Raw genomic sequence first — 26,000 nt, 5'->3', positions numbered from 1 at the left:
TACCATTTATTTGCTCTCTCCCAGATCATTCTCCCCCTCCCCATATATCCATTCCATTTTATAAGCAGAGAGGCCTTTGATCGCAAAAACAGAATGCACAGCTTATCAGCCCGGTCACCTTGTACTTTCAGAAACCCAAGCAATGTCCAAAGTGTCAAAGAAAGACAAGATTATAAGTAGGTGGTAGGCCTTAACAACTAAATAGTAGAACAGTAGAGGAAAAACACAAACACTTTGACCTACTCAGACTGAGGCAAAGGTTTCTTGTCTAGAGAGTAATAATTTCCCCAACACTCCCCTCTTGTTGCCTAATAAGGCAACACTAGTTAAGTTTAACGATATATATTTTCTCTTCACTTGGAAATGCATTCTCTCTTGCGTTTGAGTGTGCCCATTTTCCTGGGTAGACACATCCCCCCTTTCCCCCATCGTAGGGCTCAGTCCCTTAGCCTTTCCTGTCCCGCAAGCCAGGTGGCTTCATGTGGTTGTACAGCTTCGGACCTGGTTGAGGTTCCGGTAGGCCCCTAGGCCGATAGAAGATAAGGCTACCCGTTGGGCTGCACAGCTGATTTTCGACAACCTATTTCGGGAACAAAGCAGATGAGCAAGAGTGGATTGACAATTCCCGTGAATATTGAACACATTCATTTGCGCTACTTATGGATTTCCAAGTTCAGGTTCTATCTCAAAAGAGTCGTGGGACTCAGTGTCAAAACCAGGGTATGAGGGGTGGTGCTTGGGCCACCATCACCTTTTAGCAGTATTCCTCTTTAGACAAGAAACAATCAATGCCGGCATTGTAATTGTTGCACATCTAACAAGCACCACTACAATGATGATCCACAATAACCCAACGGAAATCCAATGCAATAGGGTAGTTCCCAGCCTCCAAAAATCCCTTCAAACCAGGAATAAAGCCCATCTTTCATAAAATAATTGTGATACTTGGCTCCTTCTTGCTTAATCTTGTCAGCTATGTTCGTGATTTTCTCAGTTATCAGGGATATAAGTACAACACTCAGAGTTAATTACAGCACACGTTCCTCCTTGAGCTGCGAGAATGAGGTCGAGCGCAACTCGGTTTTGCATTGAAACTGCACGTAGGGCGACGACCTCCGAGTTGATATCAACCATGCCGAGAGCAGTTTTATTTGCCAATAATTCAAGCGAAGCAGCTAACTCTGCCAATCCCACAGACGTTTGTCCAACACCGTAGTGAGGGATTAAAATCATGAAGAACAGTTCAGTTGACGTGAAACCCCGTTTACCCCGTTTCAAATGCTCAAAAGGTGACTTAGATAACAGGCGCATATGTGGCAAAAATAAATGACAAGAAACAAGATCCACTCCAATTAACTGGAAGCCATGGGTATGCTCGATTTCCACACACGAAATAGGTATTATTTAAAGCGACTTGTGGTCCCATCGTGTGATTTTCATAAACATAATGACTGCATTCAGAATTCCCTAATCTTCTTTCTCCCCATGCCTCTTGTACCAAGCATAGTTCGGGTTTTCTGTTGCCCGTTCAACCATAAAATGTGGAGGCATTTTACTTAAATTAAAATTTGGCCAAAACCAGTTACTGAAATTTCGTTGTCGGAGGCAATTTCCATTTCCATTGGTAACGATGTGGTCGTCAAGGTTATTATCTTGTTTATCCCAGTTTCTTTCCTTTGCCCAGTACCCACACCATTCACTCAGATTGAATGGTATAGCCAGAAGCGGTATCCCAGTAACTGCTGAATGAGGTATCTTAGTACAAACCCAGCAATTGGTTTTATTAAAAGCTTTCGCGTGTTTACGAGAAAGAGCCAGATAAGTGTTTATTCCATGTGGTGAACCCACTTTGCTCGTTAAGCTTCTTCGGTCTCTGAATGCCCTAGGCTTAGTTTGGTGGGTAGTCTGATAGGCCCATCTCCAAAGAACATGCAAATAATGTTGATCACAGACAGTACTTATCGGATTAACAGGCCAAGTACACATTGTACAACTTGCATTTAGTAGTACAAATAATCCTGCAATGGAAAGAATCATTAAAGTTATCAGGAAGCAATGTTCTCCTCGGGTTCTTTTCTGCCGTGTGCCAGTTTGCAGTGTGTGGCATGGATCCATGTTGCTCTTCCTTTACACTTCACAGCTGTATGGGTAGTTAGCAGTATTTGAAATGGCCCACACCAACGTGCCTGAAGAGAGTTCTTCCGTTTGTAAATTTTCACATAAACAAAGTCTCCGGGTTTGAAGTTGTGATGATCAGATGTGGCTGGTTCTGGCAGAGCTTGTTTCACCTGTACATAAAAGTTCTTACAGCATGATTCAGAGAGACACAGAACGTAAGCAACGTGTCGTCCATTTGCTGCACGTTCATGTCTTTTATAGTCAAAGGAGGTGAGTTCGGTAATCTCATTGGTCTTCCCATCAGAATCTCATGCGGAGATAAGCCAGTGTTTCGATTTGCGGTAGATCTCATAGTCATGAGAGCAATTGGCAGAGCATCTGGCCATTTTAATCCAGTTTGTTCACAAATCTTGGCCAGTTTATTCTTCAGGAATCCATTTTGCCTCTCTACTGCCCCGCAGATTGCGGACGATGCGGGCAGTCGAAATGTTGCTTTTATTTGCAATACGCGACATAATTCTTTCACCACTTCGGCTGTGAAATGAGTACCTTGGTCACTGGAGATCCTACAAGGTATTCCAAACCTACAGATGAAATCCTTCATCAACAGTTTAACCACAGTAATGGCATCTGCTTTCCGACAAGGGTAAGCCTCAACCCATTTGGTGAACAAATCGACGATGACTAACGCAAATTCAAAACCGCAGCATTTTGGTAACTGGACAAAATCCATCTGGATATGAACAAAAGGTCCGAATGGAATTGGATGACCCCTGGGGCCATCTCCACCCCCTTGCTGGGTTATGTTTTTGGCAAATATGACATGTCTTACAATACTGTTCTGCAATTGGACTAAACCCGGGCGAACCACTGTCTCCCAATTAAAGCACTCATGCCGCCTTTGCTAGTATGCCCGGCCCCATGTGCCAATCGGGCGAGCCAAGGTAATAGAGCTCTTGGTGCCACCACACGACCATCAGATGATCTCCATAATTTAGATTCATTATCGAATTCACATCCAGCCAGTATCCACAAATCTCGTTCTTTAGCACTGACAGCTGTCTGCAAAGTGTTTATATCGTCAATGGTCGGTGTTGCCTCTTGTCTCAATACACATTGTGATATTAAAAGAGCTCTGGTGTGGGCAGCAGATTTTGCAGCTGCATCTGCCCTGGCATTTCCCCGTGAGACGTCATCAGATCTCCCAGTGTGGGCGTCACATTTACCACTGCAATTTGGTGAGGCAGAAGTATTGCTTCCAGTAGATTCGCAATCCATGTTCCATTCCTTACTTGTGTACCTGATGACGTTATAAAACCCTTTCGCGCCAGAGTGCTCCGGGATTCGTGTACAGCACCAAAGGCATAGCCAGGTCAGTGTGGTGTCACTATTTGGCCTTTGGCTAAATGGCATGCAGTGAGGGCGAACAGTTCTGCCTGCTGCGCGGAACAGCTCTCAGCCAATCTCCCGCTTTCGATTACTTCGTGATCAGAGCAAACGGCGTAGCCTGTTAATAAACATCCATCAGGTGCACGCGATGATGAGCCGTCGACATATAGAACCAATTCAGAATTTTGGATTGGTGTGTCTTTCAAGTCAGGACGGGGTTGACACGTGTGGGCGATTATCTCTTCACAATTGTGAGGATCACCATCTTGTACTCCTGGCAACAAACTAGCAGGATTCAGCGGTGCGCATCTCCTAATCGTAATGTTCGTGGGTGCTGTGAGTGAGAGTTCGTATGTTGTTGCTCTTGAAGCCGACAAATGTTGTGTTGTTTTCGTTTTTAACAATACAGCTGTCACTGCATGCGGTACCAGGAGAATCAAAGTGTTTCCCGACGGCAGGCGGTCGCCTGCACCGCGAGCGAAGCGGCTGCTACTGCCTTGAGACAAGGGGGAATCCTTGCGCTACGGATCCAATTTAGTACTATAATATGCAACAGGCCGTAATTTATTCCCGTGCTTCTGTGTCAGCACAGATTGTGCGAATCCCTGTCTCTCACATGCATACAAATGGAAAGGTTTTTCATAGTTTGGTAAACCCAGAGCGGGAGCCGAAGAAAGAGCCTGTTTTAACGTTACAAAAGCCTTGTCTGCATTTTGTGTCCATGCAAGTGGGCTGGGCGCGTTTGCCGAACCAATGTCCACCAGGGCGCACTAAGGCCGCATAATCTGGTATCCACTGTCTGCAATAGCCGGTCACTCCGAGGGAAAGACCTCATCTGTTTAGCAGTAGTTGGCTTGGGCAGGTTTAATATTGCCGCTATACGTTCAGGGGAGATGCGTCTTGTGTCTCCCTTCAGAATATGTCCCAAATATTTAACTTCTTCTTGGCAAAATTGCAATTTAGCTCTCGATGCTTTGTGTCCTTTCCTGGCTAAGGCCCTCAACAATGTCAATGTATCTCGTTCGCATGCGTCTTTTGACGCTGAACAGATCAGCAGGTCGTCAACATATTGAATCAGTGTGGATCCACAAGGGAAAACTACATCATCCAAGTCGTCTTTGAGGGCCCTCGAGAATAATGTTGGACTTTCACAATAACCCTGGGGCAATACAGTCCAAGTGTATTGCTTTCCCTGGTAGGTGAATGCAAACAGAAACTGTACTTCTTGGGCTATTGGTATACTAAAAAAAAGCTGAACAAAGATCCACAACACTAAAATAGGTAGTGTTACTTGGGATGCTTGATAGAATGGTAGTTGGATTTGCAATTACAGGAAAAGCTGGAATTACCGCATCATTCACTGCCCTCAAATCCTGTACGAATCTCCACGTTGGTTTCCCAGGTTTTCTCTGAGGTAGGATCGGTGTATTACATTGACTAACAGTGGGAATAATTATCCCTGTGTTTCAATAGTGCTTCCACGACAGGAGCAATTCCTACCTCTGCTTCTGGAGACAAAGGGTATTGCGGTTTTCGAGGCAGTTTCTTTTTTGGATCTATAGTGATCTTGATTGGATTCATACTTTTAATTTGGCCGACATCGTTGGCATGTATTTGCCCACAGACAAGTCGGGACTTGTTCGAGTATTTCAGGTAATTTTCCTGACCCATTTAATTCTGAGAGATCGACCACCTCAAACACAGCTTTTGCTGATCCTTGACATTCTGTCCAACAGAATCCCTGTTCCCGATCTTCCAAAGTCCGTTTACTTGGCTCGATTCCATCAAAGTCGCTTGTGATGCTTTTTTCAAAGAGGTTACCATGTGACCAATGTCCGTTTCTTGGTAACCTTCTGCAATCGCTAAAGTAACATGTGGTGTAACACTGGACGGTTGGTTCCACAATTTTAATTGTTCCTCGTCAGATGCACCTCCAGGCCAATTCCTTGCTTCCCAATCCAAATTGTTCCCAACACTAAGTCAAAGGTCTGGTGTAATTTCGAGAGTGTTTCACTCGCATAGACGTTATCTTTTCCCTTGATGTTGCAATCTGCAATGCAATGTAGTCGAGTCTGTAAGTACCGTCTGTCCATGCCGTGTTTACTCACCCAATCGAGCACCTCGGGTAATGCTTTCTCTCCAAATGTGATAAATATTCCTGCAAATGGTTAAATGCTTCACAATTAATCACAGTCCATTGATATACAAGATTTTCTGTATTTTCCTGTAATAAATTCATCATAGTTATGTGTGATTCGTGAGGCATTTCTAAATATACACCATCAGGGGTACACTTAATTGAACAATTCAGCTTGCATAACAGATCTCTCCCCAACAGATTAATTGGTGTATCAGTTGCCATCAAAAATGCATGGTTTGCAGACAATGGTCCAATTTCCACCCGGAGCTGCTCTGTCAGTGGAATCGTACTAGCAACTCCCGACATTCCCACTACTTTTACTCGTTCTCGCGATAACGGGGCGTCTGGGAAATCACTCCTTCTGAGCGCAGATTTGGTCGCTCCTGTGTCGACTAAGAAAGGAATCTCTTGGCCTTCAATTTTCAAAGTCAATTTCGGTTCGTCACATGGTTTCAAAGTCAGGAAGGGTAACTCAGACGAAGTCGCTTCTTTTCTTTGTCATAAAACGAATGGGTTTTGGGTTTGAAATGAACCTTGAGATGGAGGAGGAAGAAATGAGGTTGGAGGAGGAGGGAACGAGGCTGGAGGAGGAGGAGGAGGAGGGAATTCGGTTTGAGGTGCAGTGGGTTGAAATGAACCAGCTTGCTCAAACTGTGTTCCCCATCTTTCCTGCTGTCTATAATATGGATTTTCATTCACTGGAGGCGTGGAGTGTCTGCGAGTTTCATCTCTGTATTGTGCCGCTGGTCTCTGTTCTACCGGTTCATACGAACTATAAGTTCGACTGTTTCTACGATTTCGGCATTCATTAGCCCAGTGCCCTTGTTTTCCGCATGTATAACAGAAATCTCTGCGCTGGTCTCTGTATTTTGGTCTCTGGCCGGTAATTGTCGTTGCCCTCGGTTTTGTGAATTATATCTCACATTCCTTTCCCCCGGGCATTCACCTTGACCTTGAACCTGGGATAGCATTAATGTTGATTCGTTTTCCTCGTCAGAACGATGTTTCAACAATGAATTACAATGCGTTACATATTCCATCAAGTCTTTCACTTCCTTTAATTCCCAACCAATACATACTCGCTTTATCTCATTTTGTAATTTGGCCGTCAAACCATTAAGGTAGACATGAGCAAATGGTACCCCCTCTTCTTTCCGTCCAGAGTGACATTGGTATACACCGAAAACGCTCTAAGAACTCCAATGGGTCCTCGCCAGCGCGTTGCCTGCACACCTGTATTTTTGCCCAGTCGGTCTTAAGTGTTACCACCTCTGTGACAGCGTCAATGAGGGTGTCAATATGTTCTTTGAGCTCCTCCCTGTCTCCAGGAGCTTCATCTGGCCATGCAGCGACCTGTTTCAATTGTCGGAGTAACCCCTCTGGTACCACTAATTTTAATAATATTTCCATGTCCATATATGTTGGCTGATGGCATGCCACCACCACGCGTAGTTCCGCCTGGAATTTTTTTGGGTTCTCCCGTATCTTCGGCATCTCATTTACGATGGCTTTTAATTCAGAGCCCCACGGACGATATATCGCTTGTACCTCCCTTGCACCCGGGTAATCTCGCAATGGAAACGCGCCAATGAGTGCCTCATCATCTCCGTCCTTCGCGGTCTCCGGCATTATTTTTTTTGATCGAGTTTGTATTTTACCCTTGTCAGCAAGAGGAACTTTATTTTTGCTTTGTGTTCTTGTTTCTTTCTTAATTACTCGCCTGGCTCCCCGTTGAGCCTCTCCTTGCCCTGTGGCATCGTCTCTCTCTGTCTCTCCCGCTTCTTCGTCCTCGAGCGGTTGTGCTATCGGAACTGTGCACTCTGGCCATGTATCTGAGTCTTCTTCTTCATCCTCAAATCTGACAGCCACTGCTCGCTGTCTCTTGGTTTTATTTTCAAGTCTCACCGGCATTTGCTTCGTTAATTGGTCTAGCTGACCCTTCAGGTTTAACAACCGTGCCTTTTCGTCTCTGTCATGACATTCCTTCATCCAATTTATATAAACGCTCCAGTTCACCTGCTTCTGGACCTTTTTGTCACTATTTTTCACTTCCAGTACTTTTCTTAAATTGTCTAAACACTCGTGATCGAACGTTCCATTCTCAGGGAAGGGTAATGACTATTTTTGGTCCAATTGCACCATTTCCCCATGTCTCTCACAGCTTCAGGCCCATACTTATCAAACATAATTCTTGCACATGTACTTCTCCGTGGTTTTTGAATACAATTTGCCTCGGTATACCCATTTTCCTTCCTTTTACAATTTCTATTTCCCATCTCTAAAATCACACAAATCACAACCGCTAAATTCACTCTAAAATCACAGAATAAAATAAATCGCACCCTCGGAGAACCCCCCCTGCTTACCTTCGCTCAAGCACTTGTCGTTCCTCCAGGCACTGCCTCCGGCAGATTAAGCACCTCCGGTCACGAGCGCCGCACAACGCCGATTCGAATCCGAGTCACGGCACCAACTGACGTGGATTTCTATCCTCGAACCGCGTCGTGATCGAAAGGATTCTTGATTGTTGAGGGATCTTGACCTCCTCGAGGATTCAACGTCTAGCCGACTCAGTGTTGCATGTATCGGGATAAAATAAACCACAGAAGTCCAGTAATAATCAATGTCCACAAGGAGTTCTTTCTTCTGTACCATTTATTTGCTCTCTCCCAGATCATTCTCCCCCTCCCCATATATCCATTCCATTTTATAAGCAGAGAGGCCTTTGATCGCAAAAACAGAATGCACAGCTTATCAGCCCGGTCACCTTGTACTTTCAGAAACCCAAGCAATGTCCAAAGTGTCAAAGAAAGACAAGATTATAAGTAGGTGGTAGGCCTTAACAACTAAATAGTAGAACAGTAGAGGAAAAACACAAACACTTTGACCTACTCAGACTGAGGCAAAGGTTTCTTGTCTAGAGAGTAATAATTTCCCCAACAGGTTCCTTGGGTTCCCATCGTAGCAGCGTTCATTAGCAGCATCGGTGTCCCAAATGACTCAGATTGCTGCTGAGCCGTATCCATCGCTCGTGCCTGATCGACTACCTTGTCAAGAGTGGGTTGCGCTTTCTCTAGTAAGCGTTGCCGTATGTGGGCTGATCTGAGTCCTTGGATGAATGCCTTCCGTGTCGCTTCCTTTCGGTGTTCCTCGGCGCTTACGGCCCGGAAGCTGCAGTCTTTTCCCAGCTGATTCAGAGCTTGCAGGAACTGATCGATTGTCTCCCCGGCTGCTTGCTTGCGTGTGTTGAGAAGATGTCGTATGTATACCTCGTTCTTGGGCTTCACGTAGAGCGCCTGCAGCACGTCGATCGCTGCTTCGTAAGTGTCGCACTCCGAGAAGAGCCTGTACACGCTGGGCGAGACATGATTCACGAGAGCGGCAAATTTGTCAGCTCCCTCCTCGATGATGGTCAGATAGTGTGAGAAGGAACAGAACCAATGCGACCATTTCATTTCTGCGTCAGTCGCGTTTGGGTCTGCGTTGAACCTCTCTGACTTGTAGATCTTGTCCATCGTTGGTTGAGAGAGCCGAGAAAACCAAATGGAATAAATTGAAATGAGAGCGAGAGAAGAACCTTCAGAGTTTAGGCTTTATTCCATTTGATTGGAGCCGCTTCTACGGGCACACCGGGGAATACAGGTTCAGCTAGGAGTACATAAGCAGTAACGTATACATGTGCAATTAATCATCGCAGACTAAATCCGCGTAAGCACGGAGTTCGATATAATCTCCATTCTCACCAGTCAATGAGCACCTTCAGTTAACGAGCATCAAGTGAACAGCCGATGTAAATGGCAATGCCCCGGGGACAATCACCCCGTGCCGCGGAGACCTCCCCTTATACGCGAGACGCACAACATGTGATCCCGCGTCATGTCCCTCAATTCACCTCAATTCACCACAAGTATGTTATAGTTGAGAAAGATGAGGAGAGATGGGCCGGTTTCAATCAGTGTGATATCGTTGAGTAAGGTGAGGATAGATGAGATGGGCCGGTTTCAATCAGTATGACATCGTTGAGTCAAGTGAGTATAGAGGGGCCGGTTTAAAACAGTATGATATCGTTGAATTCGGTGAGGATAGATGGGCCGGTTTCAATCAGTATTATTTCGTTGAGTAAGGTGAGGATAGATGGGCCGGTTTCAATCAGCATGATATAGTTGAGAAAGATGAGAACAGATGGGCTGGTTTCAATCAGTATGATATCGTTGAGTTCGGTGAGGATAGATGGGGCGGTTTCAAACAGCATGACATAATTGAGTAAAGTGAGGATAAATGGGCCGGTTTCAATCAGTATGATATAGCTGAGTGAGGTGAGGATAGATGAGATGGGCCAATTTCAATCAGTATGATACAGTTGAGTAAGGTGAGGATAGATGGGCCGGTTTAAAACAGTATGATGTTGTTGAGTTTGGTGAGGATAGATGGGGCGGTTTAAAACAGAATGATATAATTGAGTAAAGTGAGGATAGATGGGCCGGTTTCAATCATTGTGATATAGTTGAGAAAGATGAGGAGAGATGGGCTGGTTTCAATCAGTATGATATAGTTGAGTTACGTGAGGATAGATGGGCCAGTTAAAATCAGTATGATATAGTTGAGTAACGTGAGGATAGATGGGCCGGTTTAAATCAGTATGATGTGGTTGAGTAAAGTGAGGATAGATGGGCCGGTTTCAATCAGTATGATATCGTTGAGTAAAGTGAGTGTTGATGGGCCGGTTTCGATCAGTATGATATTGCTGAGTAAGTTGAGGATAGATGGGCCGGTTTCAAACAGTATGATATAATTGCGTGAAGTGAGGATAGATGGGGCGGTTTCAATCAGTATGATATCGTTGAGTAACACGAGGATTGATGAGATGGGCCGGTTAAAATCAGTACGAAAAAGTTGAGTTCAGTGAGGAGAGATGAGATGGGCCGGTTTCAATCAGTATGATATAGTTGAGTGAAGTGAGGATAGATGGGCCGGTTTAAAACAGTGTGATATCGTTGAGTGAGGTGAGGATAGATAGGGCAATTTCAATCAATATGATACAATTGAGTGAGGTGAGGAGAGATGGGCTGGTTTCAATCAGTATGATATTGTTGAGTTAGGTGAGGATAGATTAGATGGGCTGATTTCAATCAGTATGATATTGTTGAGTAAGTTGAGGATAGATGAGATCGGCCGGTTTCAAACAGTATGATATCATTGAGTGAAGTGAGGAGAGATGGGCCGGTTTCAATCAGTCCGATGTAGTTGAGTAAAGTGAGGATAAATGAGATGGGGCAGTTTCAAACAGTATGATATCATTGAGTGAAGTGAGGAGAGATGGGCCGGTTTCAATCAGTATGATATAGTTGAGTTACGTGAGGATAGATGGGCCGGTTTAACTCAGTATGATATTGTTGACTAAAGTGAGGATGGATGAGATGGGCCGGTTTCAATCAATATGATATCGTTGAGTAAAGTGAGGATAGATGGGTCGGTTTAAAAGTATGATATCGTTGAATTCGGTGAGGATAGATGGGCTGGTTTTAATCAGTATTATTTCATTGAGTAAGGTGAGGATAGATGGGCCGGTTTCAATCAGTATGATATAGTTGACAAAGATGAGGGTAGATGGGCTGGTTTCAATCAGTATGATTTCGTTGAGTTCGGTGAGGATAGATGGGGCGGTTTCAATCAGTATGATATCGCTGAGTGAGGTGAGGATATATGATATGAGCTAGTTTCAATCAGGATGATCCAGTTGAGTGAGGTGAGGAGAGATGGGCCGGTTTAAAACAGTCTGATGTTGTTGAGTTCGGTGAGGATCGATGGGGCGGTTTCAATCATTGTGATATAGTTGAGAAAGATGAGGATAGATGGGCTGGTTTCAATCAGTATGATATCACTGAGTAAGGTGAGGACAGATGGGGCAGTTTCAAACAGTATGATGTCGTTGAGTAAACTGAGGATGGATGGGTCGGTTTCAAGCAGTATGACATCGTTGAGTAAAGTGAGGATAGATGGGCCGGTTTCAATCATTGTGATATAGTTGAGTGAAGTGAGGATAGATGGGCCAGTTTAAAACAGTATGATATTGATGAGTTAGGTGAGGAAAGATGGGGCGGTTTCAAACAGTATGATATAATTGAGTAAAGTGAGGACAGATGGGCCGGTGTCAATCATTATGATATAGTTGAGAATGTGAGGAAAGATGGGCCGGTTTCAATCAGTATGACACAATTGAGTGAGGTGAGGACAGATGGGCTGGCTTCAATCAGTATGATATCGTTGAGTAAGGTGAGGATAGATGGGCCGGTGTCAATCATTATGATATAGTTGAGAATGTGAGGAAAGATGGGCCGGTTTCAATCAGTATGACACAATTGAGTGAGGTGAGGACAGATGGGCTGGCTTCAATCAGTATGATATCGTTGAGTAAGGTGAGGATAGATGAGATGGGCCGGTTTCAATCAGTATGATATTGTTGAGTAAGTTGAGGAAAGATGAGATGGGCCGGTTTCAAGCAGTATGATATAAATGAGTTCGGTGAGGATAGATAGGCTGGTTTCAATCAGTATGATGTAGTTGAGTAAAGTGAGGATCGATGGGCCGGTTTCAATCAGCATGATAAAGTTGAGAAAGATGAGGATAGATGGGCCAGTTTCAATCAGTATGATATAGTTGAGCAAGGTGAGGATAGATGAGATGGGCCGGTTTCAATCAGTATGATGTAGTTGAGTTAAGTGAGGATAGATTGGCCAGTTTCAATCAGTATTATATAGTTGAGCAAGGTGAGGATAGATGAGATGGGCCGGTTTCAATCAGTATGATGTAGTTGAGTAAAGTGAGGATAGATGAGACGGGCCGGTTTCAATCAGTATGATATAGTTAAGTAAAGTGAGGATAAATGAGATGGGCCGGTTTCAATCAGTATGATATAGTTGAGAAAGATGAGGATAGATGGGCCGGTTTCAAACAGTGTGATGTAGTTGAGTAAAGTGAGGATAGATTGGCCAGTTTCAATCGGTATGATATAGTTGAGTAAGGTGAGGATAGATGAGATGGGCCGGTTTCAATCAGTATGATGTGGTTGAGTAAAGTGAGGAAGATGATATGTGCCGGTTTCAATCAGTATGATATCGTTCAGTAAAGTGAGGATAGATGAGATGGGCCAGTTTCAATCAGTATGATATCGTTCAGTAAAGTGAGGATAGATGAGATGGGCCAGTTTCAATCAGTATGATATCGTTCAGTAAAGTGAGGATAGATGGGCCAGTTTCAATCAGGATGATATAGTTGAGTAAAGTGAGGATAGATGAGATGGGCCGGTTTCAATCAGTATGATGTCGTTGAGTAAAGTGAGAATCGATGGGCCGGTTTCAAACAGTGTGACGTCATTGAGTCAGGTGAGTATACATTGGCCGGTTTCAATCAATATTAAAACAAAACTCTTCCTCCTTCATCTTCTTCACTTTTAAAAATGGTGAGTCTCATTCAATCCTGTTTCTCATGTCGATTTAATTCAGAAAACGCTCGCTTTTCGCAATGCAGTGCTTTGTTTTTCAACATTTTCATTTTAGTCATAAAACAGTCATATATCACCCTATCAAACAGTATTTCTGATTATACACCGCCTTTTAAAGTATCACAAAGCAGGTCACTCGACTTGCAACACAGGTGAGAAAAGGATAGAAACAAAAAAGCAGTTGATACTTCAATAATATATTCACACGGTTTTTAAAGGGTGAAAGTTAATTTTTATTTGTGTTCTCTGAAAATCTGTCGGTCAAAACACTATATCATCTATTTATTACATTAGCAAAAATGGCAGAATTTTCCCTGTTCCACTCTGCACTGTATTTTCCATACGCGATGGATGGTGGATTGATGCGGCATGGTGCTTCACAGAGGAGAGGAGGCACGTGACCTCAAAAATTCCTCTTACGTGCACACGTAAAAAAAAAATCTATATTATAAAAGGAGCCGTGTCTGTCTGTCTGTTTGTTTGTTGTGCTATAACTTGAGAACGCATTTGCATGTCTAACTGACGACGGAGGATTCAGGGACTCCCAGGAAGGTTTGTGTGACACAAAAAAAATTAAATATAAGTGGTCATCCCCGCACGGAGGACAGGATCTCCCAGGAATCCTTTTTTTTGTTCTTGCCCCCATTGATTAGCCATCGCAGGAAAAAATTGGTATTCCCATCAGCGAAGTGATGGATCCAATATGCCAGTTATTTTGTTAAAATTGAAGTATATACCTGAACACTGCATGGGGTATTGTGTTCTATGTGCTCTCGCGTTTCCGGTGCATTTCATCACACTCCGTGTGTTTAACACAGACTACAGATGAGACACGACCAGATGATGAGCCTCTCATCCAACCAGAGTCGGAGTCAGAGCCAGAACCTGAGCGAGAGATCAAGCCAGAGCCCGAGCCCATTGTTATGGAGACACCTGTTGTAGAGATCACCGCAAGTACACCGACGGTAATCAACGTAGATTTTTAATTGTTCTCATTTCTGAGCAAGGTTTTAAAAATCAATAATCACAAAAAGGATCACGTGTCATCTTTTCAGAATAATTATTTTATTTGTTCGTCGCTTTGGAGCGACTTGGTGGTGCGACTGAGTAAAACCTTGTGGCATTACCTTTACTGGTGTGGGTTCTTGTTCCCATGGCTGCTCACTAGAAATTTCCACCTCCTGTGACAGCAGAGCAACCTGTCCAGGTTTAAAGCACTTATGGACTTGAACTCTGGGAAACAAAACAAAATTAGCTTTTTCAATTATTACAAGGTTAATTCAATTAATAAGTAATACAGGGTTTTCAACGGTTACAAGGCATTGAATTGCATCAATATGACCGGCTGGCCCGTATTTGACACATTTTAGACTGGTGTCCCGTTTCATACTTTCCCAGGATGCCATTTGTTCTGCATTCTCAGTTTTTAAAGCTTATTTTGGGTGTGACGTCAATTACGATGATTCTGCTGGCCTGTGGAGTGTACATACATAATGTGACCGTCACATGCTCTGGAAGACATCTCGGACATATTTAAATACTTAAAGCTTCATAGCTTCAGGAAGCTTTGCCTCCTGATCCCCACAAAGGGGAGCCTGTGGCAGTGCCCTTGTGATCCCTGCCTGAGTGTCTCTGATTTTATTTTTCTTAATCACGAGAGCTCATTACATTGTTGTATCGCCATTAATGTGCGCACATCATTAGTATCTGTAACAGCACCAAGATCAGAAGTTTCCCATCTCTCAGTTTGATTAATGGTTGACAGTTCATCGTTGGAGCTGAAGTGATTGCCATATTAACGGTGCAACACCCATGGTGCAGAAAATTGAGAAGCCTCTTGATGACAGTCCTAATGCATTCTATGATCAGCAAGAATCATGTGACTGGTTACTCACAAAGCGAGGGAAGATTAGGCACTCAATATTTGTTCAGGATATAAGACCGTGTCATCATCTGAAGAAGACTATGAAGCCCCGTTAGAGAGGAATGTTTGTGGTGTGCAAGGATATCAACTTGATCTGCTCAGACCATAGAAATACAGCTATTGTAAAAAATATATATATATATCTTGGTATACAAATTCTCAGCTCATGTAAGAGGGCCTGACCATGGGGCACACTGAGGTCCACAAATGGACACAGCAAGCAAGGGAATGAACCAACAGAAAGAGAGGAGGAAAAAAACATGTCAAAGGGTCATGTTTGGTGAATGGTCATGTCAAAGGGTCATGTTTCAAATCAGATTACTGAAACGCAAGTGAGAGTCAAAATATTTTTCCTCCAAAAATTTTATTTCTATCCAAAAAAAAAACTCCATGACTCCCTTTCCCAATTGCATCAGGAAACTCATCCACTGCTGGACAAAAAATGTCATACTGGCTGGAGAATGCATACTGTACATGGACATCTACCTGCACCTGCACAAATTTCACTTCATCCCCAAGGGAAGGGAAAAACCTTTTGACATCTTGTACACAAAACGAACACTTCCCCTACACCCTAGGGGGTTTCCAGGTGAATTTCAATCGCATTGGCATCAATTATTGGATTATTTGTCAAATCCAGTGTTTGAAATTAATCGGTAAAATGCATCAAATCATCCTTTTTCATTGTTGAATAAGAAATAGACAATTCCACAGTACCATCCACCTCACCCTAACTTGAAGGAGAGGACATCTTCATAAACCTGATCATTCGTCCAAAGTTTGTTTTTAATCAACGATTTTATTATTTTTTGACGTTAAGATTTTCTGTTGGCTGAATGATTCAAAAATCCTGTTAGATATCATGAGAAACATGGATATGATGCCAAATGTTTTTTGGTGAATCCTGGAATCAGCATCATGAGCCGTCAATCGAGACGGGAATCCGATGGAGGGATAACGGGTCAATATTCAGGTGAAAATTGGCTTTAGCAGGTGGATCTCAAGTGACCTACACTCCATTGCGAGACAAACCCAAGGTGACTCTTGAGTGAGGTCGAAGTGGCATACAGGAGAATCGCTCTCATGCTTCACCCATGAATCACGTCGACGTACAACCAGATTTCGGACCACAGCGTGAATTGTAAACAGTGCTTGGAATGTAAAGCTGGAATGCTTGGAATGTAAACCACAGGCCATTCTCATAGGCCCTTTTCCCATTAGAGCAGGAATTTGTAATTTGTTTATGGTGCTGGCTATACCTCACTTACTTTTGCAAAGAACACCATTGGTCGTTGGATCTTTGACGTTCACCAGCTGATGCTGTTAGATGGGACACCAAGTTTAACGTCCATCCGAGGGATGGCACAAACATTGATGAATCTCTCTACCAGTCTACCTGCAAGACACCAGGATGACAGTTTATAGTTGGGTTGGGATTAAAACACAAGATCGAACCCTCAGGATTGTGCATAAATCTAGGCTATCATCCCCACCCCTCTGTGTTGTCAGAACTATTTTTTGAGACATAAACAAGGAATGCTTAATACAGGTTTTCCATCACTGTTTTCTACTTGGTCAATCTCCACAGCCTGTAGAGTCCCCCGAGGTTACGGTGATGATCCCTCTTTCCAACGAGGCCCTCGCAGAGGTGATAACTGACAGCAGTGTCACTCCGGCTACTGACGACTTCCCACCAGGCTTTCTGTTTAAGGTCAGTGTCTTGTGCTGTGGTCACAATTTCAATTGGAGTGATGCGTCTTTTTACATCATCAAGTTTATGTGCCGTTGCTTCAGCAAAGTCTGTAAACAACTCCAAGATCTGAATATATAAATATTTTTTTGCATGACCCCAAAGGTAGATTTTTTTTGTTTGTTTCAGATCAATGAGATGTGGTGCACAAAAGCAAAGTCAACAAATCTTTCTAGTTAGAAGAGTTATTGGGCCAGAGATCACCAGCCTTAATGCTAAATTCAAAACTCACCAATGACATGCAGACAAAACAAGCAATTATTATTTAAAACAACTACAGGCACATTCAAAATTACACCGCCCCCATGCCAAATAAATAAATAAATAACAAATCCTCCAGCGTGACATTGCCGGAGCACCTTCGGCACCCAGGGATCCTGCCACGTAGCATATGGAGACGGAATTGGGAGGGAGCGGTGTACAATAGTTGATTAATTGCATAATTAAAATAAATAGCAATCGTAAAATAATTAATGTCTTAATCAATTGGCTAATAGCATCCCAAAACCACCACCGTTTCATCCGAATCTAACTTTTTGAAAATTAAGTAATTCATTGAAAAATAATTCATTCATTGATTAATCAAAAAAATCAAAAATACCCTTTATAGCCAAATCACTTGGTCACTGTCATGTCCAAATATCATCTTCCTAGCTCCAAAAGGTGCCTGAGATAGTGCCCAGAGGAGAAAGAAAATAAGGAATTAATAAATTGATTAATCAAAAAATAAAACATACCGTTTTTGCCAAAACACACCTTCATTTTTGTCCACAAATTTCAGCTTCCGAGCTCAAAGGATGGCTGAGATATCGCCTGGACGAACAAGAAGGAAAACAAACAAACAAACCGAGTAAAAACTGAGTACTTCCTTCCTTGGGCGCCGGACAATGACGTCATGCATCGCCTGGATATGGAATTGGGAAGAAGTGGTGTATAAAATTTGAAAACATTTTCCAGGGATAAGGGAGTTTATACCTGCCTGAAGTCTTGCTTCTTCCCCGACACTTCCCCCTAAAGTGTAGCTGTGCCATTTTATCTTCTTGGGAATATTCTGGTCCTTTTCTCTGGTCTCTCAATCACACCAATTAGGATTCATTTTGATTTTAAAACATGAACTAGATTGGTGAAAAGTAAATCAAAGTTCAGACATGCACGTAGTACGAGTATCGCTTTATTGTTTTCCGAGTGGCTCCTGACTTTAGCCACACACCCTCAGATTCATGAGCTCGGGATGAAATTATTGAAAATCTGATTTGATGAACCAACTTTGAAACAGGTTTAAAACCATATTGAAGAATATGAAGCGAGCTCATCAAAACCGTAATACAGGGGGGAAAGGGAAACCCACAAACTTGCATCCACCATGCTTATTCTAGGACATAGCTGGTAGACGAGCTTCGTACACGTACCAATTGTATTGATATCACAGTTATATCGAAAGTAAATGTGAGAATTGAAGTTCACATGTTCCCCCCATTACAGCCTTCATCTTGAAGACAAGCAGTACAACTGTATTTTAAGCATTTCCGAAGCTCACTGGATTTGCAATGTTGGTTGTCATTGGTATGTAGCACAAGGGTGTGGTTAGCATCATTTCTTGCAAGGCACAGCTGTGCTGCTGATGCAGGTTAGGAACTTGTAATTTGTTCGGGATGCCGGCGACACCTTGCCAACTCTTCGCGAAGGACACCCTGGGAATATTTAACGTCCAATAAGTAAGGCTGCCAGACAGGATGCCCAGTTAAACGTCTACCCATGGGACTTCACCGATTATTACCCTCGCCGGAGGGGAGGGTATTGCATATGGGTCCATTTGTCCGCACAGAACTTTCGTGTTTTTCTCCGCAACCGCTTGTCAGATCGAGACAAAATTTTTACCAAAGGAGCGACTACCCCATGTGGAATGTTTTAATTATAATTATGACGTCATAGGTCACGTCCTGTGGCAGCCATGTTGGAAAAACGGAAAACCTCTGGTCCTCCATCTCAAACCGCACCAAGGAAAAAATTGAAACTCGACACATGGCAAGTACGCCTCATGGGGAATGTGATTTTTATGACGTCATAATTGCATATGTGGAATGCTACATCCAATGAGTATGAAATTTTTTGAGGGCCATTTAAGGATGTTGGTCCACAGGAAAGAAAAAAAAAATTGATGACCTTTTTTTTAAAAAAAAAAAACTTTTTTTGATGATCATGATCTGGGGTCACATCATTCGGCAGCTATATTGTTTAAAAATAAGAATTTTAAAAACCCTCAAAAATCTTTTCTGAAATTGCTTAACACATAGAGGTGAAACTTTACACGTATGACTTCCTATCCATAAGGAACAAAGCGTTCACACATATAACGTCATAGGTCACACGGTCTGGCAGCCTATTGGATAAAGCAAAAATCTTTAAAAAAAAAAATTATCTTGAACCGCTTCATCGATCGACTTGAAACTTCACAATTATGATCTTGTCGTGATTGGGAATATATGTTTTAAATTTCAACCTGATTGGACTATTTAATTATTTTGATCTGGGTTCTTTTTATTCCCGTGCTTTCGAAGAAAAGTGGGAATACTGTGATTGTCTCCGCCGTCTGTCTGTCTTACCCTGTAACTCCTCCTACACCGTTTGAAATAGGAACTTGAAACTTTGGGACATAGTAGATATATGTATGGGGAAGTGCACAACACTTTCGGATTTTTGATATGACCCTGAGGGGCCGGGCCAGAGGGATCATGGGGGTCGATAAAAAAAAGTTGTCTGATAGCATTTTAAATCAAACATATTCATGAGTTATCTATCTATAATTCCAGCAATCTCTGTGTGTGTCTGTCTGTCTGTCTATCTCTGTATGTGACCGCCATTTCTCGACGACCGCCGGTCCAATCTCATTGAAACTTGCCAGGAATATTGCCAGAGACCCAAGGATGTGCCTTTTCAAGGTTTGATATTAATCGGACGAGCGGTTCCCAAGTTACGGCCATTTACCTGTCGACCAATGACAGGACACGGTGCTATGACGGCACAATTAATGTTTATTTATTATTTTTATTTTTTTTGCACGATTGACGTCACAATTATTATTCTTCTTCGTTTGGTATGACGTCACAATCGACGCTGCGGACCTGAGTATGTGTCTTTTCAAGGTTTGATATTAATCGGACAAGCGGTTCCCAAGGTCAGGTTAGATCTGCGGCCTGTTACAGGTACCATGTTAACCTGTACTAACCTGTTCCATGGTCGGGTTGTCGGCGACTAAACAGTCTCCCCCACCAGGTTTTCTGGTGAGGAGGGTGTTTGGATATGGACACCCAGCAGGATTAAAAACAAAAACCTGTCAAAGGGCGGAGGAGCTCCTTGTGAGCCAACGGCCATCCATATCTAGTGCGCAACTGTGTCTGCGGACGTCCTCCTGCAGTTGGGTTACTTTTTTATTAGGAGGTTGGTGGCAGGATTTGCACTCCGGCCACCGGAAAACCCTTCATTCCGCAAAACACAAAAACTCAAAAAAAAATCTGAAAACCCACTCCATGGGAGTACCTCCTGTGCACCTTCCCTTCGCAGGGCAGCTCACCAGATGACGGGATTGGGGCAAAGCCTTCAGGACCCCCAATCTTTGATGACAGGAGGAAAACCACGGGGTAACCATCCGTGGTCAGATTGCAGTAGTATGTGTTGGGGTGGTGCTGAGGTGTCGTCCACCAGACGGCGGTCTCCTTGGGTTAACCTGAGGCGGTCCCTTCAGGTAGGTGCCTGGAATATCCTATCCCTAAGAGAGGATGATCACCTGTCTCTGTTATCACCTGAGCTCAAGCGTTTGGACATCGGGATTGCAGCTCTCTCTGAGGTTCGGAGACCGGATTGCGGCGAGATAATGGTGGGTGGTTACACCTACTATTGGTCTGGTCGCTCTGATGGTTACCATACCCAAGGAGTTGCTGTAGCTGTGTCCAATAAGCTGACCCCAATGATAATTGAGGTAACACCGGTCAACGAGCGTATTATGAGATTAAGGATTCGTCACTCCTTAGATGTCATTTCCCTGTTCTCTGTTTATGCTCCGACTGAGGCGAGTGATCTCACCGTGAAGGATGCATTCTACGCCATGCTCGAGTCTGTGGTTGATCAGTGCCCCAGATGAGATACACTTCTAGTCTTGGGGGATTTCAATACATCGACTGGAACTGATAGGGATGGTTATGAGGTGTGTGTTGGTCCCCATGGGTCAGGAACTATGAACCAGAATAGCACTAAGTTCCTCGACTTTGCAAGAAGTCATGGACTTAGAGTGGCTGGTTCATGGTTTCAGTGCCCACAAGCTCATCGTTGGACTTGGTATTCCAACGATGGCGGTGTGGCAAAGGAGATTGACCATGTCCTCATTGACGGTCGTTGGAGGATGATCCAGAACTGCAGGGTCTACCGGAGTGCTCAGTTCCTCAATACTGACCACAGGCTTGTTGTAGCAACTCTAAAGCTGCACCTTCAATCCTGGAGAATGGTACCATCCCAGCCAAGGCTGGATGTTGGCAAGCTCAGGGATGAGAGAGTAGCTGAGGAGTTTGCGAACAGGCTGAGTGGACACTTGGGGGGGTCTGGGTGCTTTGGGGGGTCCTGAAGAGTTGTGGAGTGCCTTCAAGACCACCGTCCGTGATGTTGCCGGTGGATGTCTTGGAACTCACCGCAGGGCAAAGAAGAATTTTGTCTCTCAAGGGACACTGGATACCATTGACCAGAGTCGCAAGGCCAGGCTGAAAGGCAGAGCTGAGCTGTTCAGAGAGCTGAAGCGTAAAACTGTACGTGCACTGAGGGTGGACAAGGAGGCCTATGTGTGAGGAATCTGTGAAGGGGTAGAGCATCACCTGTGGACAGGTGATTCTCATCCCGCTTACAGGGGAATTCTCGCAATGCGTTCATCCAAGCCCATCCCTCGGAGCACTGCAGTTAGAGCAGAGTGGTAGGCTCTTGACAGAGGAATCTGAAGTGAAGGCCCGCTGGGCTCGTTAGTTTGAGCGGTTGTACCAGGCTGATCCCCCAGCTGTCGAGTTGGACGTCAAGGGTGTTACAATCCCTGTTGCTGACCCTCAAATCAACTGTGGTCCACCTTCTCTTGTGGAAACATGGGCTGCGGTGAACCAGTTGAAACAGGGCAAAGCTCCAGGGATCTGTGGCATCCATGCTGAACTTCTCAAGGCTGGTGGAAATGCTGCACTCGTGTCGTTGCATGCAGTTTTGTGCTCTGCCTGGAACACAGGCATCATCCCAACTGATTGGAAGAGAGGCCTTGTTGTTCCTCTCTGGAAAGGCAAGGGTGATCGCCAAGACTGCAACAACTACCGAGGGGTGACGCTGCTCTCAGTGCCGGGCAAGGTCTTTGCTCGGATAATTCTTGATAGGGTTCGCCACCATCTGCTTGAGCACCAGCGTCCAGAGCAGTCAGACTTTACACCAAAGAGGTCAACGATTGACCGTATCCTTGCTCTTCGTGTCCTCACCGAATGCAGACGAGAGTTTCGGCAGGGGCTGCTTGCAGCCTATGTTGATCTCTGTAAAGCGTTCGATTCAGTGAATCGGGATGTCCTCTGGAGGATTCTTGGTCTTCGTGGGATGCCACCAAAACTGATCAATCTGATGTCTGAACTCTACTCTGGTACTGAGAGTACTGTGAAATGTGGTGGTACCATCTCTGACTTATGTCCAGTTGTTACTGGAGTTCGTCAGGGGTGTGTACTGGCCCCCACACTTTTCAGCACTTGTATGGACTGGATTTTAGGGAGGATGTCAGAGAGATCAAGCTGCGGTGCATCGTTTGGGAATGTCAAGATCTCGGACCTTGATTTTGCAGATGATGCAGTCATCTTTGCGGAGACTTTAGACATCCTTTTGGGGGCCCTCGAGGTGCTGAATGAGGAGTCGGAGCCGCTAGGATTACGGGTTTCTTGGGTCAAAACTAAGATCCAGGCTTTCGGTGACATCTTGGATGCTGCTGTCCTGTCTGTGTCTGTTTGTGGTGAGGATGTTGAGGTCGTTGAGAGATTCACTTACCTTGGCAGTGATATTCATGTCTCTGCTGGCTGCGAGTCAGAGGTCAATAGACGTCTGGGTCGGGCCTGGGGAGTCATGGATTCACTGGATCATGGGGTGTGGCGCTGCCGGTACTTGTGCGGGAGGACGAAAGTCCGAGTCTTCAGGTCCTTGGTACTTCCAGTCTTGCTCTCTGGATGCGAGACTTGGACTCTGACCAAGGATCTGAGACGGAGACTTAATTCCTTTGGTACCAGGTTTCTTCGGAGAATCCTTGGCTATCGCTGGTCAGATTTTGTATCCAACGAGCGGTTGCTGAGAGAGACTTGGATGAGATTTGTTACCTGCATAGTCCGTGAGCGTCAGTTGTGGCTGTATGGACATGTGGCTCGTTTTCCTGACGCTGATCCTGCTCACCAGATTCACTCCGCGAGGGAGTCTCATGAGTGGAGGAGGCCAGTGGGCCGACCACATGCCTCGTGGTTGCAGCAGGTTGACCATCATCTCAAGGAGATGGGGATGGGCCTGGCATCTGCCTGGGGGATGGCCAGACGGAGGCCCCTGGAGTACCGACGGAAAGTGGACGCAGCGACGCGCTGTTCTGGCACATGCTCCCATACCTGACCTGACCTGGTTCCCAAGTTACGGCCATTTATCTGTCAACCAATGACAAGACACGGTGCGATGACATCACAATTGCCGTCACAATTAATGTTTATTTTTGCACGATTGATGTCACACGAGGGGGACGGGAGAGGAGGGTGAGGGAGAGGGGCATCACAATTCAAGAGGGGGGGCGAGAGAGGGGCGAGAGAGGGACGAGAGAGAGGGGCGAGAGAAGAGAGGGGGCATCACAATTCTTCTTCTTCTTCGTTTGATATGACATCACAATTGACGCTGGGGACCTGAGTGTTTCCCAGGTGTTTCCCAAGTTATGGCCATTTATGATAAGGTTGGTCCGATCTCATTGAAACAATGCCCCAATCCAGTCGTCATTTACGAGAGCAAAGGAACGAAGCTGCACATACTGGCACACACCTACGGGCCCGCACGAGTACATTTAACAACATATTTTTTTTAAACGCATGATGATCAGAGGGTGCTTGGGGGGTAGGGGGTGCTTCGCAGATAGGGGGTCAAAATAGCTCCTCCTACACCATTTGAGATAGGAACTTGTAACTTTGGGACATAGTAGATATATGTATGGGGAAGTGCACAACACTGTCGGATTTTTGATATGTCCGAGAGACCGGGCCAGTGGGGGTGGGGTCATGGGGGCTGATTTTTTTTTTTTTTTTAAGTGTATTTACCATTGTACATGGTAAATTATTTTATAAAGAACTTACTTATGTGGCCCCCATGAGTGACAAACAGTCACAGGTTTTACTGTATTTATCAAATTGATTATGAATAATTATAATTAATATTATACACTTCATTCCTATGATTAAATTTATGCACAGTTCTATGTTGCTGGACAGTGTTAAATTAATGTTTCATGAAATGTTGACATGCTTGCAATGACTTCCGATTTAGTAAACATTGTAAGTCTTTTGTCATAAAGCACATCAAATAGAAAAGAATAGTCAATCCATTTTGCAAGATAAAATTTCAGCTGGCGTTAATGGGACAAAGCAGTGCGCGTGGGAATATGGGATGGTGTGCCATCTACAACATAGTTCTAGTTGATTTTTGTTTTTGGAATAAGGCTCACTTGTCTGCACCTGAATGGGTTTGAAAGTAGAGTAGCATCTGAAACCCAAATGTTATCCAGGTTCCTCCTGATGACTTTATCTTTTCTTTTTGCTTGTTTGGGTTCCTTCTGATGACGCCAATGCCAATTTGGTTTCCCATTTGATTTTAATTTAATTGATTTTAATCCCATTCTGAATTCATTTGAATAATAATGAACGTCATGGGTCAAGGTCATGTGTCCGTTCAAATTGGGGTTGCATCAAAGCGGGACGTCTTCATACCCCGTCACTGCCAGCAGTTTTTTAGTGACAGTTCTAGTTATGTCCATTGTTAATGACGTAACACACCAGTACACAAGCTCCACCCAAAGTCCTGGCAAGGGTCTACAATCTTCAATTGTTCTTTTTCTTGTTATTATCATTACTGACAGAGTACCCACCCTATGGGTGATCTTGTTCCAAGCATGCAACACGTTCTTCTGACGCATACCTTTATGACGGAGGTAAGTGACAGCGCTGTATCGGCAAAAAAAAGAAAATAACCCAGGTTACGTACATGGAGCAAAAACATGCCTGAGTCATTCCACCTCATATCACTGGAGGCCTCCCAGTTGACCCCTCAGATTTACTTTAAACTTTCATAAAATAGCTCCCAGGTATCAAAATGAAGCTGCGTAAAATTTTAGGTCCATAGATGCGTCAACTCAGAGATATTGAGGGTTGAAAATGTGGTTGTGGCCCTATTTTTATGGTCATTGCGAGCATCACAAAATGAAGGGCTACTTTTAAACTCCCACAATTTTTTAAATATTAATGGTGGAGCCTTGAAATTTCCAGAGATTATTCTTCGATAACTGCTCTGTAAGAAACTAACATAAAACGGAGTATACCTCTATTAATTTTTATGACCTGATCAGTTGAAATCCAGAAAAAAAAATGTTGGTTTTTATGAAGACCCAGCTTTGAGACCCATCCCAGAAACTTGAAATTTTTTCAGGTAATAACTGTATGGTAGTAGTATTCAAATGCATGTTTACTTTTCTTAATCAGTCATATATAATACAGTCATGATCCCTCAGAAATTGAAAATTTTCATTTTTCCCCGAAATTCAGGTGAGGATTGCAAATATATGACAAGGTCTCCCACTTCAAATTGTTCACCATTCAGGTCAGGTATGGGAGCATGTGCCAGAACAGCGCGTCGCTGCGTCCACTTTCCGCCGGTACTCCAGGGGCCTCCGTCTGGCCATCCCCCAGGCAGATGCCAGGCCCATCCCCATCTCCTTGAGATGATGGTCAACCTGCTGCAACCATGAGGCACGTGGTCAGCCCACTGGCCTCCTCCACTCATGAGACTCCCTCGCTGAGAGAATCTGGTAAGCAGGATCAGCGTCAGGAAAACGAGCCACATGTCCATACAGCCGCAACTGACGCTCACGGACTATGCAGGTAACAAATCTCAT

General features: G+C 44.2%; 1 protein-coding gene across 1 annotated transcript in view; it reads left to right on the top strand.

The window, feature by feature from the left end:
* The window catches only part of AMPH (amphiphysin), a 129,471-nt gene extending 111,155 nt beyond the window's left edge, over positions 1-18,316 (top strand). Inside the window, exons 19-21 of the mRNA XM_085890420.1 lie at positions 13,967-14,113; positions 16,661-16,783; positions 18,305-18,316. Coding sequence (XP_085746546.1) covers positions 13,967-14,113; positions 16,661-16,783; positions 18,305-18,316 — 282 coding nt within the window. The remainder of the gene's footprint in view (positions 1-13,966; positions 14,114-16,660; positions 16,784-18,304) is intronic.
* Positions 18,317-26,000: the final 7,684 nt, after the last annotated feature.

The sequence above is a fragment of the Eptatretus burgeri genome, chromosome 8 (assembly GCF_056783735.1).
Source record: "Eptatretus burgeri isolate ZD-2024b chromosome 8, Ebu_testis_v1, whole genome shotgun sequence".
In the NCBI taxonomy this organism is placed as follows: Eukaryota; Metazoa; Chordata; class Myxini; order Myxiniformes; family Myxinidae; genus Eptatretus; species Eptatretus burgeri.
The sequence above is the reverse complement of the archived record's forward strand: the minus strand, read 5'-3'. Positions and strand labels throughout refer to the sequence as shown.